We start from the raw sequence: 18885 nt of genomic DNA on the forward strand, positions 1-18885 counted from the left end.
CGGATGAGCATCCATCCCATCCCAACATTCATTGAATAGCTCATAGAATAAAAGATGAGAAAATCCTTTCAACTAAGAATCCCAGTATCATTCATTAGTGTAAGATCAATAATATCGTTTCAATCATAACATCATTATCATTCATTAGAGTACAATTGAGAAAAGCCTTTCAGTAAGTACTTCATCATTAACATTCTCATGAACTTCATTGATTCTTCTTTCAAATGTGTGTGCATGTGAGAATAGCCTTTCACATCATCACAATCATGATAATAGCCTTTCACATCATCACCATCATTAACAAGTGTTAATAGAGAGATAACATTCAATCCTAACATAGTTAGCTTCTAGGTATGATCATCATTCATTCACTAGATCACACACATGCATCATATCACAATTATACATTAACCTCCACATGTAGGGTACAAGGAATATATCCATAAATTCAATAGCACAATATACATATTAAATAAATAACTCCAACTCTCAAGTGGATCAACATCTAATTCACAATTCTAATTCAACAAGTAATTGATCATAACTTTCCCTTCAAGGGTCATACTTCCAAATCACCAACACACCAACAATTTACTACAATTAGGGAATGGTTAATGATATAATTCAATAATCTAAAGCAATTTACGCAATTTCGATTCACATGCATTCATCATCAACAAACCCACTTCTTAAAGGCACAATTTAGGAATTGAGAGAATCAATGGGTTCATAGAGTATTTTCATCATAAGTCATCAATTAAACATTAATACAATAATAATTTGTCATTAGAAACTATTTGAAAACGTTTGATGAAAGAACCCATTAGATTGAGTAAGACCTAGGGTTTTTGAGAAACTTGAAAACTTTGAAATTTGTTTTAAATGGACTCTATGGGTGAAAGAGACCCCTAGATGAAGGATCGCCATACCTTAATAGATGAATTCCACGAAAATCTACTCAAATAGCCCTTCCTCTTCAAGACCTAAGTCTTCTTCCTCTCTTGGTCTTCAATGGAGTTCTAGAGAGAAGATATTTGGAGAGAGAGGGGTTTTGATTTGGGGAAATTAAAAAATGAAATCTAAAATAGTATTTAAATGTTTTAATACTCTTAAAATATCTTAACATACTTAAAATAATTTCCCATTCCTTTAAAAAGAATTGGGATGAATTTACCAATCCACCCCTAGCTTGACCGAACCAAGACAGCAAAAATAGGTGTGATTGACGACTCCCCATCCACTGACCGTGGATGGGTTGACGCCCTGTCCTGGTCATCCGTCATCTGGGGCTGTAGCATGTTTTGGGGGCCTTTGACCTACGGAGGCCATCCACGGGGCTCTAGTTTCACTTATTCACACTACACCATTTTAGGCCTACGGCCACACTAAATCTGGACAACGCTTGTAAAGTGTTGCCTAAAATATTTTTGGAAACGCTTTTAAAATGTAGCATAAACTTTTAACTTTTGGCATCGATAATATTGGCAACACTTGTACAGCGTACTCTTTAATGGTATAGGCTACACTTTATAAGTGTTGTCATTAAATGAAATAAATGGCAACAACTATCTACACATATGGCCACACTTTTAAAGTGTCTTATTTTTATAATTATAAAAACAACACATTAAAAGTGTGGCCTAAACGTTTTCACCAAAATATTATATTCCCTCCAACATTTTTAACACTCCCTCCCATTTTTATTCGCCAAAAATATTAATTGATAAAACATTAATAAAAACTTTTCTCTTTCTCTTCTTTCCTAGAACATACACTTTACCCTTCTTTCCTTGAACATAACTCTTTGTCTGTAGAACAAGCTTTTTCCATAACTGAAGATCGAAGAGAGGAAGCTGAAGAACTGAAGAGCTGAGCTGAAGATTCTCTTCTCCAGAACCTGATTTTCTCGAAGAGATGAAGAGCTGAAGCTAAAGAACTGAGGATCGAAGAACTGAAGAGAGGAACCTGAAGATTTCTCCTATACCGATTTCGTGAAGCGTAAGTACCAATTTCGTACAACTGAGATTCCTTTTTATTCTCTACTAATCATCTAGTACTAAAAACAGTCAATTGATTGAATTTTTGTTTTGTGTTTAGAAGGAATTGATTACTTTGGGGTTCTTACAACTGAAATTTCAAAGTATGGAAAGAAAGTGTGAAAAATCTGAAAGTCAAAGTTAGCCCTAGGCATATTGAGCAAACAAGAAAGAGGGAATTACTACTCGAAAGCATTTGAGTCAGTAAGTATCTATTTTTTTTTCCTTAATATTATAAACTTTGAATTAAATTATTCAGCTCCGTTGTGTTCAAGACTATAGTAATGCAAAGAAGCCACAAGTATAACTCAGTAAGCTTAGCTACACAAAACATTACAGTCTCTAAAATCCTATAAATCTGTAAGCTCAGATACACAAAAGTATAGCCAAATAAAATCTTGTAATCCTATAACTCTGTCTCTGTAGTGTTCAAGTCTAACATACTCACAAGTATAGCCAAATAATCCTATAACTCTGTAAGCTCAGCTACACAAAACATTACAGTCTCTAAAATCTTAGTTCTTGCAAATGTATGCCTATAGAGATGCTTTCTGTATGTAGTTTATTAAGTTGTAGGATATTGCTTCCTAGAGGATTTTTTTGATATGCAGTCCAGACAGTTTTATCTCTTTTGTAAGTTTTAGTTGTCCATCAATCTTGGGTAGTTTAATTTACTTGCATTGGAGGTTGGCTGATATTTGGAATATTACTGTGCTTTTTACAAAAATTACAGAGTCTTCTCTTTTGATATGTAGCCATACTCTATGTTGGATGTTTGGAGGAGTAGGAGTTCCACTGTTAGTTTCTCCTATCTTGTGACTAGAAGCTCCTCTTGTTTTTCTGAATGATATTGTTTGCTCATTTCCATAGGGAACATGTTTATTTCACCAGATGACCATATTCTTGATTAATACCTTTACCAGTTTAAGCTTTGCAGCTCTAGAACAGTCTACTCAGGAAATATGGGTTGGAGAATAGATATAAAGCTGTGTATGACAAAGTGCTGGTTCTATTTTCTTATAAACTTCTAACAAGACTAAAAAAAATCCAAACAAATATTGTAACTCAATATACCAAAGCAACAAACTTCTATACAAAACAGGACACAAAAGAGTTGAATAAGAAAGGGTTTAGGAGGTAGAACTATGTTATGATATTGGACATAGTCTGACTGCTTGGAAACACAAGGTTCAGGAGGCAGAATTTTGATGTGGAATGGTTGAATATGACTGGTATGTTTCTGAATAAGGGAGGTGCATAGGTTCAGATTATAGAATTTTTTATGAAGGAAGCGGAGTGATCTAGTAGTCCTGGCAGGTTCAGATTGTAGGGTGAGTCCTGGAAGTTAATTGCAGTAGATAAGAAAACTGATAAGAACACACTCCATATACCAGTTGCTACTTTATAGTGCAAAAATAGATGCCTCGCACTCTCCAACATTGTCTAATGGCACATATAACATTCATCAGGGCATGTTTTTCCTTCTCTAAAATGCAGTCAACTTTAGTCTTAAAATCTGGTTCAACCTGCCTGCTTTAGATCGTGTTAATTGTTTTCTTCCTATTTTTAGAACTTGGAAGGCTACATAACATTTGAAGTAAAATTAATGAACTCTTTTTAAAATCAGGTTTCCAGTAAACCTTATCACAGGATTTTGTTAAGCCTTGAACACTTCTAGAGTCTTGAAAAATTTCGCAACTTTTCTTATTCAAAGTCCTTCTATAAGTAATATTTCACCCTTTAGGATCCAAGATTATAGCTAATCTTGCTTTAGGTCAGGATAACTTAGAATGAATAAACTCTACGAAACTTTAAGTTTTTTTGGTGTGATCGACTATCTATTATAGGATAATTGTAATGTTTGCTTGAATGTTTAAACATGGTAGTAGATGTTTGCTTAATCTTGATTAGTTCATTAAATTGTGTCAATCCTATTAATTTACTTTCTTTCTTAAGTGTGTCTATCCTATTAATTTTACTTATTTTTCCTTAGAAGTATAATCAACATTCAATAACATTTGTGGAGGATTCAAGGTTTGATTTGGCATAGCACAAGCGCCATGACTAGGTAAGAAACTATTATCATCTCATAACACCTGATTCTGGTAACTTACTCATGAATTTTAAAACTTATTTGTGAAGTAATTAATGATTTAATGATTGTTACTGGAAGATTAAATATTGATATATTTTTCTAGGTATTCAAATATCCCATCCAAGGATTGGATGGATTTAGCAAGGTATAGCAAACCGTATATTGATGGTGTTGAATCATTCCTAGATTTTGCTTACTCTTATGGAGATCCTCAAGGACAAGAAATTCAATGTCCATGTGCAAAATGTTGTAATATTCGTTGGACTCGAAGGAATGTAGTGTATGATCATCTAATATGCTATGGATTTGTTAAAGGTTATACTAGATGGATCAATCACGAAGAATGGGATATCAAGTTGAATGTTGACGATGATATGCATTACTCGCGTGATGATATTGATGGGTTGTTAAATGATTAATTTAGAGATGTTGCACAGGCTGAAGGAGTTTATGATGGTCCAAATGAAGATGCCAAGAAATACTATAACTTATTTGAAGAGGCAAGCCAAGAATTATATCCTGGTTGTACAGGATTCTCTAAATTATCATTCACACTTCGTTTATATTTGTTGAAGTGTCTACACGGATGGAGCATAATCATTCACTTCTCTTTTAGAGTTATTAAAAGAGGCGATGCCCGAGTTGAACATTCCTCCGTCTTACTATAAAACCAAGTCTATGGTTAAGAATCTCGGTCTTGATTATGAGAAAATTGATGCATGTCCAAATGATTGCATGTTATTTAGAAATTATCATAAGGATGATGAATTTTGTCATACTTGCGGAGCTTCACGATATATTAAAAATCCTGAAGTTGAGCCTTCTAAGAAATCACATCGAGTTTCAGCAAAGACTTTGAGACACTTTCCATTAATTCCTAGACTCAAAAAGTTATGTGCTCGAAGACGGCTGATTCTTTGAGGTGGCATGACAAGGAGCGTTCTAAAGATGGAAAGTTAAGGCATCCCGCTGATGGTCAAGCACGGAAAGATTTTGATAGGTTGCATCCAATTTTCGCACAAGATTCTCGCAATGTAAGACTTGGATTAGCAAGTGATGGATTCAATCCATTTCGAACCATGAGTATATGTCATAGCACATGGCCAGTTATGTTGATGGCGTATAATGTACCGCCTTGGATGTGCATGAAATCTGAATATTATACACTTTCTTTACTTATACCTGGGCCACAATCACCTGGAAATGACATTGATATTTACTTACAACCATTGATATGTCACGCCCCGAGCTACCCCCAAGACGCGGACACGGGACCTAGGACCACAAGTGATCCCAAGCTAACCCTGCTGGCATGATCATGAGCATACTAAATATAATAAACTGATGCGGAAGCTAAATCATACATAAGATGAAAAGATGGGAACTACCCATATACTATAACTGATAGAGTTTAATACAAAGAAGATATTAACTCAATACTAAGCTGAATATAACTATGTCTGAAATAAGCCTCTAAACTGACTAGAAATGTTGGGACATGCCCCAACTAGATCTAGCAAAACTGAAACTAAAGACTAAAAGCGATAAAGATAAACATGTCACTAGTCCTCGAAGAATGAGGACTCACCACTGATGCTGCTGAACTGAAGATCGAGAACCGATCTAAGCGTGATCTGGATATTGAGAACTTAAACCTACATCACGAGAAGATGTAGCGCACGTATGCGTCAGTACTTGAAAGGTACTGAGCATGCAGGATAGAGTAAAGCTGAAATAACATATAACTGAACAAAGCAATAAAGCAATGAAATAATCTGAACATGATATAGATACTGAATGCAGAGCTAACTGAATGCAATGACCAATTTATAACATGTTGAGACTGAATATTGAATATACTGATAAATGGTCAATGCAATAGAATCTGACTGAACTATGAGAGCTACTAATAATCGACATAAAATCACATGAGCTAAATGTGGAGTCCGATGTATACGCCCCATCGAGAGGACCCAATATACCTTGCCAGAGGTATAGAGGCATGTTGGTGTGATCACTAAACTGATATTGCCCACAGAGGGGACTTACACCAACGTGGCTTGTAGTTCTAGGACTATATGGGTACGCTGAAACCCTAGTCCAACTCGGTATTATGCTACTCCCAATAGATTAAGTGGTTAACACATTATGACTGAGTTTCTGTAAATACTGGATAGCTCGAAACTGAACATGCAAACTGAGAATGCAACAATTAATTTGATAATGATGCATTCATAAACTGAGGCATGTAAAACTGAATACTGAAATATCTGACCTAGCATGTGTAATTCAAGAACTAAAGAAATACATAGCTAGGGTTCTGAAATTCATGCGATAAACTGAGCAATAACATGATAATCTGATTTGGAACATTTAAATAACTAATTCATGATGATCTGCTATAATTCTACAAACCCTAGGTCTGTTCATAATCATAGAATCAAGAATCTGACAGAATTCTAGGGACCTAATGGGCGAAAGGAACCCACTAGTGAAATCCCACATACCTGGTGACGAATTCCACGGAGAAATCTTTCGATTTCGGGGCTGGAACTGAAGAAACCTCGCTGCGTTCTTGAACTAGGGTTCTTGACCTTTTTCTCCTTTCTTGATTATAATTCTTCTAAGTTTGATTAATGATTTGACTTAGGTAAGTTCTAGTTATGTTTCTAGGGTTAAACTAATTAAAATCTCATGATTTAGGGTCTAAACGACGTATCTTAGGGGTTAAACGAAATAGGAAAAGACCAAAAGACCCTTAAATTAGCTGCTGTCGGAGTGACTGACGGAGCTGACTGACGGTCCGTCAATCAATCGACGGTGCGTCGATTGGGTCCGTAGGTCGAGTCTGCCCGACAGGGCTTCACTAAAACGGGCATAACTTTTTACTCGGATGTCGGAATTTAGCAAACTCGGTGGAGTTGGAAAGATAATTTAATTATCTATCTAACTTAGGTTATGGGACACATAATTCATTTTGTTCTAAGAGTTATGACCATCTAAAGTTGACCCATTAGAATTTTCAGCTTACTGGCTGCTAACCTTCGATCTACGGTCAGACCTACGGACCGTGGATCGAACGATGGTCCATTCTGGTCAACCATAGTTCATGTCAGAGGCTGGGTAAAGGAGGTCTTGATCCACGGCACAGACCACGGACCGTGGTATGATCTACGGACCGTGCGTCTGTCCGTGAGTTGGGACATAGCCAAATTTTCTGTGTGAGTTTTGGGGAAGTTTTTTGTCATGAATCTCGGACCTTCAGGATGGATCGTGAGTCCATCTACGGTCCGTGGATGGTGTCCGTGAGTGCCACCTGTAACAGCAGAAATCTGAAATCTCTCTTTTCGGATACGGGGTGTTACATTATCTCCCCCTTGGGACCATTCGTCCTCGAATGAAGACTAATCTAGCTTAAATAAAGGGAGAGGGCTGCAATACCTACCACTAAACACTGAGAACTGAATTTCTAACTGAACTGAGTTCCAAGAACATGCAAATACGCTGAAAATGCAAGTACAAACTGAAGGAACATGATTCTAAGACTGAATTTTCGCATGAATGACTGAAAAACTGAAGATGAGCTATTTACCTCAAGCTGGAATGGAATCGGAAGGAAAGAGGTGAGGATACTTGGACTTCATGGCTGCTTCTGCTTCCCAAGTAGCTCCCTCTACAAACTGACTCCTCTACAAAACCTTGACTGAAGCAACTTATTTATTTCTCAACCTTCTAACCTGACGATCGAGAATCTCAACTGGTACATCCTCATAAGAAAGACTATCTTTCACGGCCACACTCTCTAATGGCACTATGGATGCTGGATCACCCACACACTTCTTCAAAAGAGAAATGCAAAAGACTGGATGCACTGCTGCTAAATCTGCTGGTAACTCTAACTCATAAGCCACTTTACCAATCCTTTTCAAGATCCGGTAAGGGCCTACATATCTGGGACTGAGCTTTCCTTTCTTTTAGGAAAACCCAATCATCAACTTGGAACTCTAGTTCCCTTCTTCTCACATCTGCATAAGACTTCTGGCGACTCTGAGTAGTCTTAAATCTATCTCTAATGAGTTGCACTTTTTCCATAGCATCAAGAATCGAATCTGGTCCTATCAAGGCTGATTCACCTACTTCAAACCAACCAACTGGAGATCTACATCTACGCCCATAAAATGCCTCATAAGGGGCCATCTGAATGCTGGAATGGTAGCTATTGTTGTAGGCGAACTCTATTAGAGGAAGGTGATCATCCCAACTACCCTTGAAGTCAATCACACAAGCTCTCAACATGTCCTCTAAGGTCTAAATGGTACGTTCTGCCTGACAATCCGTGTGTGGATGAAATGTTGTGCTAAGGTTAACCTGAGTTCCAAGACCTTTCTGAAATGACTTCCAGAAATGAGATGTAAACTGAGGACCTCTATCTGAGATGATAGACAAAGGAACTCCATGCAACCTCACAATCTCATTAATGTAAAGCTTGGCGTAATCCTCCGCCGAATCTGTAGTCTTGACCGCCAAAAAGTGAGAAGACTTAGTAACCTTATCAACAATCACCCAAATGGAGTCATGTTGTCTGCGAGTACGAGGTAAACCTATGATGAAGTCCATGTTCATCACTTCCCACTTCCAAGTAGGAATGTCAATCTCTTGAGTCATACCTGCTGGTTTCTGATGTTCTACCTTTACTTGCTGGCAATTGGGGCACTTAGCCACAAAGTCTGCTATATCTCTTTTCATACCAGTCCACCAATAGACTTCCCGCAGATCACGGTACATCTTAGTGGCGCCTTGATGAATAGAATATCTGGAATTGTGGGCTTCTGCGAGAATATGATGTCTCAATTCACCCACATCAGGAACACACAATCTACCTTGATACCGAAGTACACCATCTCCCCCTTAGGAGAAAACCTCCACTCTCTGATTGTGGACTGCACCCTTAAGTTCAAGCAAGATTGGATCACTATCTTGCTTTTCCTTAACCTCCACTACTGAAGAAGATTCTGCCCCATTCTAAACCGTTACACCACTATCTGATATGCTCATAAGACGAACTCCTAGGCGAGCAAGTCTGTGAACATCCTTTGCTAGCTCTCTCCTTTCTTCCTCAACATGTGATACACTACCCATGGATAATCTGCTAAGAGCATCTGCTACTATATTCTCCTTACCCGAATGGTAATGCACACTCATATCATAATCTTTGAGGAACTCTAGCCACCTTCTCTGGCGAAGATTCAACTCTTTCTAGGTAATTACATACTGAAGGCTCTTATGGTCTGTGAACACATCTACATGAACACCATACAAGTATTGTCCCCAAATCTTGAGTGCAAACACCACTGCTGCAAGCTCGAGGTCATGAGTTGGATAATTCTTCTCATGTACCTTAAGTTGTCTGGAAGCATAAGCTATAACCTTACCTCGTTGCATCAACACACAACCTAGGCCGACCCTGGATGCATCACAATAGATCACATAACCATCTGAACCCTCTGGTAGAGTCAAGACAGGAGTTGTGGTCAACCTAGTTTTCAGTTCTACAAAGCTTTTCTCACAATCATCTGACCATTGGAACTTAACCTTTTTCTGAGTTATCTTAGTAAATGGAGAGGCTATGGATGAAAATCCTTCCACAAACCTTCTGTAATAACCTGCTAGACCCAAGAAACTTCTGATATCTGTAGCAGAGGTAGGTTTGGGCCATTGTTTCACTGCTTCTATCTTCTGGGAATCTACTCGAATTCCATCACTAGACACAATATGCCCAAGGAAAGCAACTGATTGTAACCAAAACTCACACTTGTTAAATTTTGCAAATAACTGGCGATCTTTCAGAGTTTGCAGAACAACTTTCAAATGACTCGCATGTTCTTCCTCATTCCTAGAGTAAATGAGGATATCATCAATAAAGACGATAACGAACAAGTCCAAGTACTGCTTGAACACTTTGTTCATCAAATCCATGAAAGCTGCAGGAGCATTGGTTAGTCCAAATGACATGACTACAAATTCATAATGACCATACCGAGTTCTGAAGGTTGTCTTCGGAATGTCACTATCTCTGACTCTAAGCTGATGATAACCTGATCTGAGGTCTATCTTTGAGAAATGACTAGCACCCTGAAGTTGGTCAAACAAGTCATCAATCCTAGGGATGGGATACTTATTCTTGATTGTGACATTGTTCAACTACCTATATTCAATGCACATTCTGAGAGAACCATCTTTCTTCTTCACGAACAACACTGGTGCACCCCATGGCAAAATACTAGGTCTGATAAAGCCCTTATCTAGAAGGTCTTTCAACTACTCTTTCAATTCCTTAAGCTCAGCTGGAGCCATTCTGTAAGGAGGGATAGAGATAGGCTGGGTATCTGGAATGAGATCAATTCCAAAGTCTATTTCCCTTTCGGGAGGAACTCCTGGAAGATCTTCTGGGAACACTTCTGGAAACTCATTAACCACTGGAACTTACTCAAGAGTTGGGGTTTCGGAACTAGAATCCTTAACCCGAACTAGATGAAAGAGATAACCCTTAGAGATCATCTTTCTGGCCTTAAGGTAAGAAATGAATCGACCCATAGGCGCTAAGCTACTAGCCTTCAATTCTAGGATTGGTTCGTCTAGAAACTGAAAACGAACAATCCTAGTTCTACAATCAATTGAGGCATAACATGAGTGTAACCAATCCATGCCTAGAATGACATCGAAGTCTACCATTTCTAACTCTACAAGATCTGCTGAGGTGACTTTCTGAGAGACTGTGACAGGGCAATTTTTGTATACCCGTCTAGCTATAACTGGGTCACCGACTGGAGTAGAGACTGAGAAGGGTTCTGAAAGAGTTTCTGGACTGACATCTAAGATTACTGCTATATAGGGAGTCATAAAAGATAAAGTGTCCCATGAATCTTTCCACTAAGTGTACCATATGTGAGCCACATCCTTAAGCTGGTAGGATGCCAATTCAACCCTACCATTATCAGTCACTTGCATCACTCCAAAGATTTTTTTAACCTCATTAATGAGGTTTTTGTTGGTTTTCACCAACTTGTGACCCTAAAACTCAGGCGGATTCATCCTTATAAAAATCTCAAACTCTAGCTATCATTGATTCACCATTTCTATTAGTAGGAACTGGAACTTGCTGATTGTTCTCGTTGGTCATACCTGAGCCAAAAGCTGAATTGGCATTGCAAAACTCTGCATTCGAAACTTTCTGATTGGGACTAGAAGAACTGCGTTCGCATTGCGTGCATTAGCATTTCTTGCCTAAGCTCTATGAAGAGGCATGATCTTAAGCGCATAATGATGGATTAGAAAGGAGATCATACCAACGCACGATAAGAATATCAAGAAAGTGAAGTTTTCCTCAAACACTTCATAGCCTCCCTCTCATTAGATGTGGTGCACTTCACACCCATGAAAAGGACTCTACTTAGTGCGGCTTTTCAGACATCGTAGGACACTTAAAACTAATGCTCTAATACCAAGTTTGTCACGCCCCGCGCTACCCCCGAGACGCGGACACGGGACCTAGGACCACAAGTGATCGAAAGCTAACTCTGCTGGCATGATGATGAGCATACTAAATATAATAAACTGATGCGGAATCTAAATCATACATAAGATGAATAGATGGGGACTACCCATATACTATAACTGAGATATATTATAACTGATGAGTTTAATACAAAGAAGATATTAACTCAATACTAAGCTGAATCTAACTATGTCTGAAATAAGCTTCTAAACTGACTAGAAATGTTGGGACATGCCCCAACTAGATCTAGCAAAACTGAAACTAAAGACTAAAAGCAATAAAGATAAATATGTCACTAGTTCTCGAAGAATGAGGACTCACCACTGATGCTGCTGAACTGAAATCGAGAACCGATCTAAGCGTGATCTGGATACTGAAAACCTGAACCTACATCACGAGAAGATGTAGCGCACATATAACTGAACAAAACAATAAAGCAATGAAATAATCTGAACATGATATAGATACTGAATGCAGAGCTAACTGAATGCAATGACCCACACACCTGGTGACGAATTCCACGGAGAAATCTTTCGATTTCGAGGCTGGAACTGAAGAAACCTCGTTGCGTTCTTGAACTAGGGTTCATGACCTTTTTCTCCTCTCTTGATTCTAATTCTTCTAAGTTTGATTAATGATTTGACTTAGGTAAGTTCTAGTTATGTTTCTAGGGTTAAACTAATTAAAATCTCATGATTTAGGATCTAAACGACGTATCTTAGGGGTTAAACGAAATAGGAAAAGACCAAAAGACCCTTAAATTAGCTGCTGTCGGAGTGTCTGAGGGACCTGTATGACGGTCCGTCAATCAATCGACGGTCCATCGATTGGGTCCGTAGGTCGAGTCTGCCCGACAGGGCTTCACTAAAATGGGTATAACTTTTTACTCGGAGGTCGGAATTTAGCAAACTCAGTGGAGTCGGAAAGATAATTCAATTATCTATCTAACTTAGGTTATGGGACACATAATTCATTTTTTTTCTAAGAGTTATGACCATCTAAAGTTGACCCATTAGAATTTTCAGCTTACTAGCTGCTAACCTTCGATCTACGGTCTGACCTACGGACCGTGGGTTGAACGACGGTCCGTTCTGGTCAACCATAGTTCATGTCAGAGGCTGGGTAAAGGAGGTCTTGATCCACGGACACAGACCACGGACCGTGGTCTGATCTACGGACCATGGGTCTGTTCCGTGAGTTGGGACTTAGCCAAATTTTCTGACTGAGTTCTGGGAATGTTTTCTGTCACGAACCACGGACCTGCAGGATGGACCGTAAGTCCATCTACGGTCCGTGGATGGTGTCCATGAGTGCCACTTGTAACAGCAGAAATCTGAAATCTATATTTTCGGATACGGGGTGTTACATAGATGAGTTAAAATTGTTGTGGGATTCTAGGGTTGAAACATCGGATTCTTCAAGAAATCAAAGTTTTCAAGTGTGAGTAGCTCTTATGTGGACAATCAATGACTTTCCTGCATATGCTATGTTGTCTGGATGGAGTACAAAAGGAAAGTTTGCTTGCCCTTGTTGTAACTATAACACTAATTCTCGCTATCTTAAGCATAGTCAAAAAATGTGTTATATGGATCATCCTGTTTTTCTACCCATGGATCATCCATGGAGATCTAACAAAAGATCTTTCAATGGAAAAACTGAATTCAGGCCTTCTCCACCTTTATTAAAGGGAACCGATGTGCTTAATAACTTACAAGATTTTGAAAATGTGTTTGGAAAGAAGAGAAAGAGATCAAATGATGGCCCATGGAAAAATAGGTCAATCTTTCTTGAATTACCTTATTGACAGCACAACTTGTTACGCCACAACCTTGATGTAATGCACATAGAGAAGAATATAGTTGAGAGCATACTTGGAACTCTTGTGGATATTCCTAGCAAAAGAAAGGATCATGCAAAAGCCCGGTATGATTTGAAAGAGATGGGAATTAGAAAGAATCTTCATCCAAAAGATATTGGAGATAATAAGAGAACAAAGTTTGCAAAAGCTTGCTTCTCAATGACAAATGGAGAGAAATCAGTTTTTTGTGGAGTTTTAAAGACAGCCAAGCTACCTGATGGTGGTGCCTCCAATATATTTAGGTGTGTGCAATTGGATGAAAGAAAATTGCCTGGTTATAAGACCCATGATGCTCATTTCATGTTACATTACTTTCTTCCAATACCAATTAAAAGCATCCTTCCAGATCATGGGGCTATTCCTTTGATTCGTCTATGTTCCTTCTTCCAACGTTTGTGTCAAAAAGTTATCATATTGGAGGAACTAGATTGCTTAGAAGTAGAGATCAGGGAAACAATAAATTGGTTGGAACGAATTTTTCCTCCGTCATTTTTTGATATAATGATTCATTTGCCTATTCATTTGGTGAATGAAGTGAGATTAGGTGGTCCAGTTCAGAACCGATGGATGTATTCCACTGAAAGGTAAATGGGTACATTCAAATCGTATATCCGCAACACACGTTATCCAGAAGGTTTCACAGCAGAAGCGTGTGTGGGAATAGACTGTATGAATTTATTTTCTAGATATCTACATAGGGAAGTACAAATCAAATTTAACAGAAGAGCCCGAAATAATGATGAATGTGACCCAAGTGATGCAGAAACAGTGAGTTTGTTTCCTAAAAAGGGATGTCCTTTAGGAGCAAAGAAAACTGATCCAGTTTGTTTAGATAACAAGTCACTAAGTCAGGCACATGCATACTTATTGGGAAATTGTGATGAGATTCAAGAATATATTAGGTACTTTAATTTTATATAGTATTTTCTTTTGTATAATTAATTTTTAACTTATTTTATTTCTCATTTTAACAAAAAAGTACATATTGTGTAGAGAGCATGACCAAGAGGTTAATAATCATCTGCGAAGAACTAAATGAAGCAAGGCCAAGGATCATTGTCAAAACTTCTCTCAATGGTTTGAAACTCATGCTTTGCAAGAGGATGTGCCTGATTTGATAAAAGAATTGTCTAGAGGACCAAATTCTGTTGCTAAAAGATACTCTGGGTATCTCATTAATGGATATAGATTCCATATTAGGCAACGTGATGCAAGGCGTAAAACACAAAATAGTGGTGTTACAGTTGTTGCCTCAACTACATGCTTTGCAAGCTCAAAGGATAAGAACCCGATTGCTGCAGATTTGACTTATTATGGTAGAATAGTTGATATAGTTGAGTTAGACTATTATATCCATTTGAAGGTTTTTCTGTTTAAGTGCGATTGGTATGAGGTTGAAAAAGATATTTATGGCCTTAATTATGTCGATTTTGACAAGAGATGCTCTCAGGAAGAGCCTTTTGTGCTTGCATCTCAAGTACATCAATGCTTCTATGTGCAAGATCCATATGATCAAGATAGACATTATGTTATGAAGACTGTTCCGAGAGACTTGTTTAACCTAAGTGATGAATTTGAATCTGATCTCCCACAAAGTTATGAAAATGAGTTGTCTGAACACTTGATGGGACCATCCATACCAGAAGATGATGGTGAAGTTACCTTAGTAAGGACTGATGTACCAGAAACTGTTATTGATATGCCTTCGGAGGAATTTGTTACTCAACAACTTGAGGTTGAGTATGAAGAAGAGTTTGAAGATGAGTCTGAAGAAGAGTGTTAAGACGGGTCTGAAAATCAGTATGAAGACGATTCTGAAGATGAGTCAAACGATGAGTCTGAAGACGAGTTTGAAGATGACACACCATGAGTTTTAATATTTTTGTGATGACCATATAGTGCTAACTCACTCTTTTTGTTATTTCACTATTTTTGTACAAACAACTTAAGATATCTAAGTATGTTGTTGTTGTTACTAGTAAATTGTGGTATTTGCTGCTTGTGTACGGTGAATCATGCATGTGCTCCAACAAACATGACTATACTAGATCTAGTCAGCTTTCTTGTTGTTCCTAGAGTCAATGATTATACTTACTTTTCTGAGATAAAAATTCTGAATTATGAGGCTTTCTAATTCAGACATGCTTAATGAAGTTCTTCTGTAGATGGCATAGCAGGTTCTTTTTTTTTTATGTAGGATCAAGTTGTTATACTATTGTCCTATTTTGTAGTGTTCCTAAAGTATAATTTTTTTGCTGCAACAGAATTTAGCTGGGATGATGTGACGGTTGATAAACATAGAGAAGGCAATGAAGGCAGTGAAGGCGGCACAGTGAAATCAGTCCTCTGTGTGTAGTACTCCCTTATCTTTTTAGAAGCTAATGATTAGTTCACTACTGATTCTCATTAGCACAATGAAGGCAACACATTTAAATCTTTTAAAGTTATATTTCTGTAGCTTTTTCTCTCTAACAATGCTAGAATGTATATGATTATGAAGCTAGAACCTCTTCTCTTTGCAGGTTTGCTTTTTCTATTTAACAATCACTTGATTATTGTTTTGTAGGTTAACTTACTGTAGGGAAAGAAAATAAAGAGATTAAAAGAAAGCGGGAAGAATGAGTCAAACAGCAGCACTAAAGAAAAAGGGTTCGAATCCGAACAAAGCTCAAAGTCCACTGAAGAATCTAAACTTTGATATGCAATACCGATCAAGTACTGAATTGGCTAACCAATTCAAGATTAAGAGAGAACAACTTGCTAACAAACACAATGATAAAGCTAAGAAAGAGCATGCACCAATAGCACATAAAAGAAAGAATTATGAGGATTTCATTCCACAATAAGGAAAGAGTAAATTACTTGAGTACCAATCAGTAATTCATTCGTCTTTGAGGGAAGAGCTTGGTCCCTCACATATGGTTGTTCGGAAAGGACAAACTAAGGAGCGCTTATTTGAATCTGGAGAGTCCATTCAAGAGAAAGGAACTAAACTTCCTACGCACAACTTTAGGTTCCAAACGTCTTCCAAGAAAGGTGTTACTGCTTCAGTACATGTGACTGGGGAAACACTTGGTAATGCAGAGGAACAACATGATATTCAAAATCTACTAAACTTCAAACAGGTGAAGAAAAAGTCGGTCCTACCGGCCACAAGTCCTGGTCAGTTTCTGGAAGAACAACGGCTACAAAAAGAACATGATATTCATGGTCTACCAAACTGCAACCAGGTAAAGAGGAAGTCGGTCAAACCAGCTACTAGTCTTGATCAGTTTAAAAAAAAACAAGCAATACACATAGATGATGAAACAAAAACTGATAACCACAAAATAGTTGATGATCTTGTGGATCAAGAAGAAATCGGCGGGGATGAGTGTGCTATAGATGAGAAAATTGGCATTGATTGTGGTTCAGAAGGTATGTCTTAAGCATTGTAAGATTTATTACTTATATAAAAGAAATTTCTTATTTCCTTACTGTTACATCAATCTAGGAATATTGAAGCCAAAAAAAGTTCGAGGAAAAACAACATGTAAGGATATTCACGCAAGAAATTTGAAAGAAAGAAAGAAGGTGACATTTGATAAAGGACAAGTAGTGGGACCAACTGGTAAGATAGTGTCGGAATTAACCAACTTTATAGGAACAATTTGAAGGAATTCTAGATTCATCAACTTGATGTACACTAGTTGGCATACGGTGCCAAAAGATACGAAAAAGCGCATGTGGGAATATATCAATGTAAGAACAATCAATTTTGAGATTGCATATTTTATTGTTTGTTTTTACTGACTGAAGCTAAATATATTTTGTTTTGCATAGTCCAAATTCCTAATTCCAGTAGAAGGAAAGAAGTGGGTGATGACTAGCCTTCGTGAGGCTTGGAGGCTATACAAACAAAAAATTAATGAGAGATATTTTGATAAAAAAAAGTACCATTGAGGATATGCTAGCAAAACGTCTTGATGACATGCCAGAAGAACAATTCCGTCAATTGATCAAGTATTGAAAACACCCAACTGTTCAAGTATGCCTAAAATAGTGCATTTCTACTCTTCAACTTATTTTGCATCATATCTATTCTTTTCTTTTTTTGCTTTATTTATTAATTCAAAGATCTTTTTTTATTTTAATATAGGCCATGTGTGAGAGGAACTCTCAAAATAGGAAAAAGCAAAAGTGGTGGCATCGAATGGGACGTATTAATTTTGCAAGAGTACGCGTGGCATTGGTAATACTTAGCAGACATTTCTTAAAAAAAATGAATTTCCATATGATAAGCTTTCTTTAGAACATATTGATACGTTTTTTAATCTCTTCTGATATAATTTGTAGCGTGCAACCAAAGAAAACAATGAGGAACCATCAAAGTCTGAAATGTTTATTGCAACTAGTACAAAGATGGGAAAGGATCTTCACACCGATACTCAAGTTGCAATAGTATGTTTTTTAAAGTGGATTAGTGATGAATTTAATTCAGGTTTCAAAGTTATATATTGCTAGGAGGGTGGTATTTTTATTTTAATATGCTTGAGTCGCCGGAAAGAAAGAAGTACTTACATTTAATATGGATGTCAATTTTATTCAATAGGCTGAACTTCAGAATCGCCAAAATTCCGGGGAAACAACAGATAATGCTTTTACGGCAGTGTTTGGAAAGGAGCAGCCTGGTCGAATTAGGTGCTATGGTAGATCAGTGACATCAAGTTCTTTGAAGAAAGATGAGGAAACTAACGAGCTAAACCAGAAACATGCCAATGAAATCACTTCTTTAAAAGAAGAAATGAATGAAATAAGAGAAGAAATGCGACATTTCTTTCGTCAGTTGCTTCAAAACAACCCTGGATTGAATGTTCGAGATATGCCAGGGTGTGTTCGATCTAACATTGCTTCACCTATTGATGCGAGTAGTGCACAAGCTGTAAAATGCCAACATCTTCCACATTCTTCCGGGTCAACTCATGATCCAGTTCTTCAAAAGGTATTTTGTATTTTTTCAAATGTTCTTTTTTTAGAGCAATAAGTTAGAAACTTAGTATATGTAACGACCCAGAAAATGATAGAGTGAAACTAGAGCCTCACATGTGAGTTTAGAGTCGAGAACCTAATGAAATGATTATATTTGAATTTGACCCAAAAAGTTCTTAAAAATGTGCTTCGGAAGTTACCGAAAACTTGCTTAGCTACTTATAAAAAGATCCGTTTCGTTTTTTGAAAATCCGACTTCATATTCTTGTTTAGGGGGTCAAATTGAGTGGGAAATGGGTCTAACCCAAATTTTAGAGCAACCGTATCAAAATCCGAAATTTCCAAGTGAAGCCTTTTTCGAGGGTCTACTTTG

General features: G+C 37.5%; 1 protein-coding gene across 1 annotated transcript; it reads left to right on the forward strand.

The window, feature by feature from the left end:
- Positions 1-5024: 5024 nt before the first annotated feature.
- Positions 5025-15327, forward strand: LOC125863869 (uncharacterized). The gene is made up of 4 exons (XM_049543844.1): positions 5025-5165; positions 13494-14128; positions 14231-14446; positions 14586-15327. The coding sequence occupies exons 1-4, from the start codon at positions 5025-5027 to the stop codon at positions 15325-15327; spliced, it is 1734 nt and encodes a 577-aa protein (XP_049399801.1).
- Positions 15328-18885: the final 3558 nt, after the last annotated feature.

The sequence above is a fragment of the Solanum stenotomum genome, chromosome 5, assembly GCF_019186545.1.
Source record: "Solanum stenotomum isolate F172 chromosome 5, ASM1918654v1, whole genome shotgun sequence".
Classification (NCBI taxonomy): Eukaryota; Viridiplantae; Streptophyta; class Magnoliopsida; order Solanales; family Solanaceae; genus Solanum; species Solanum stenotomum.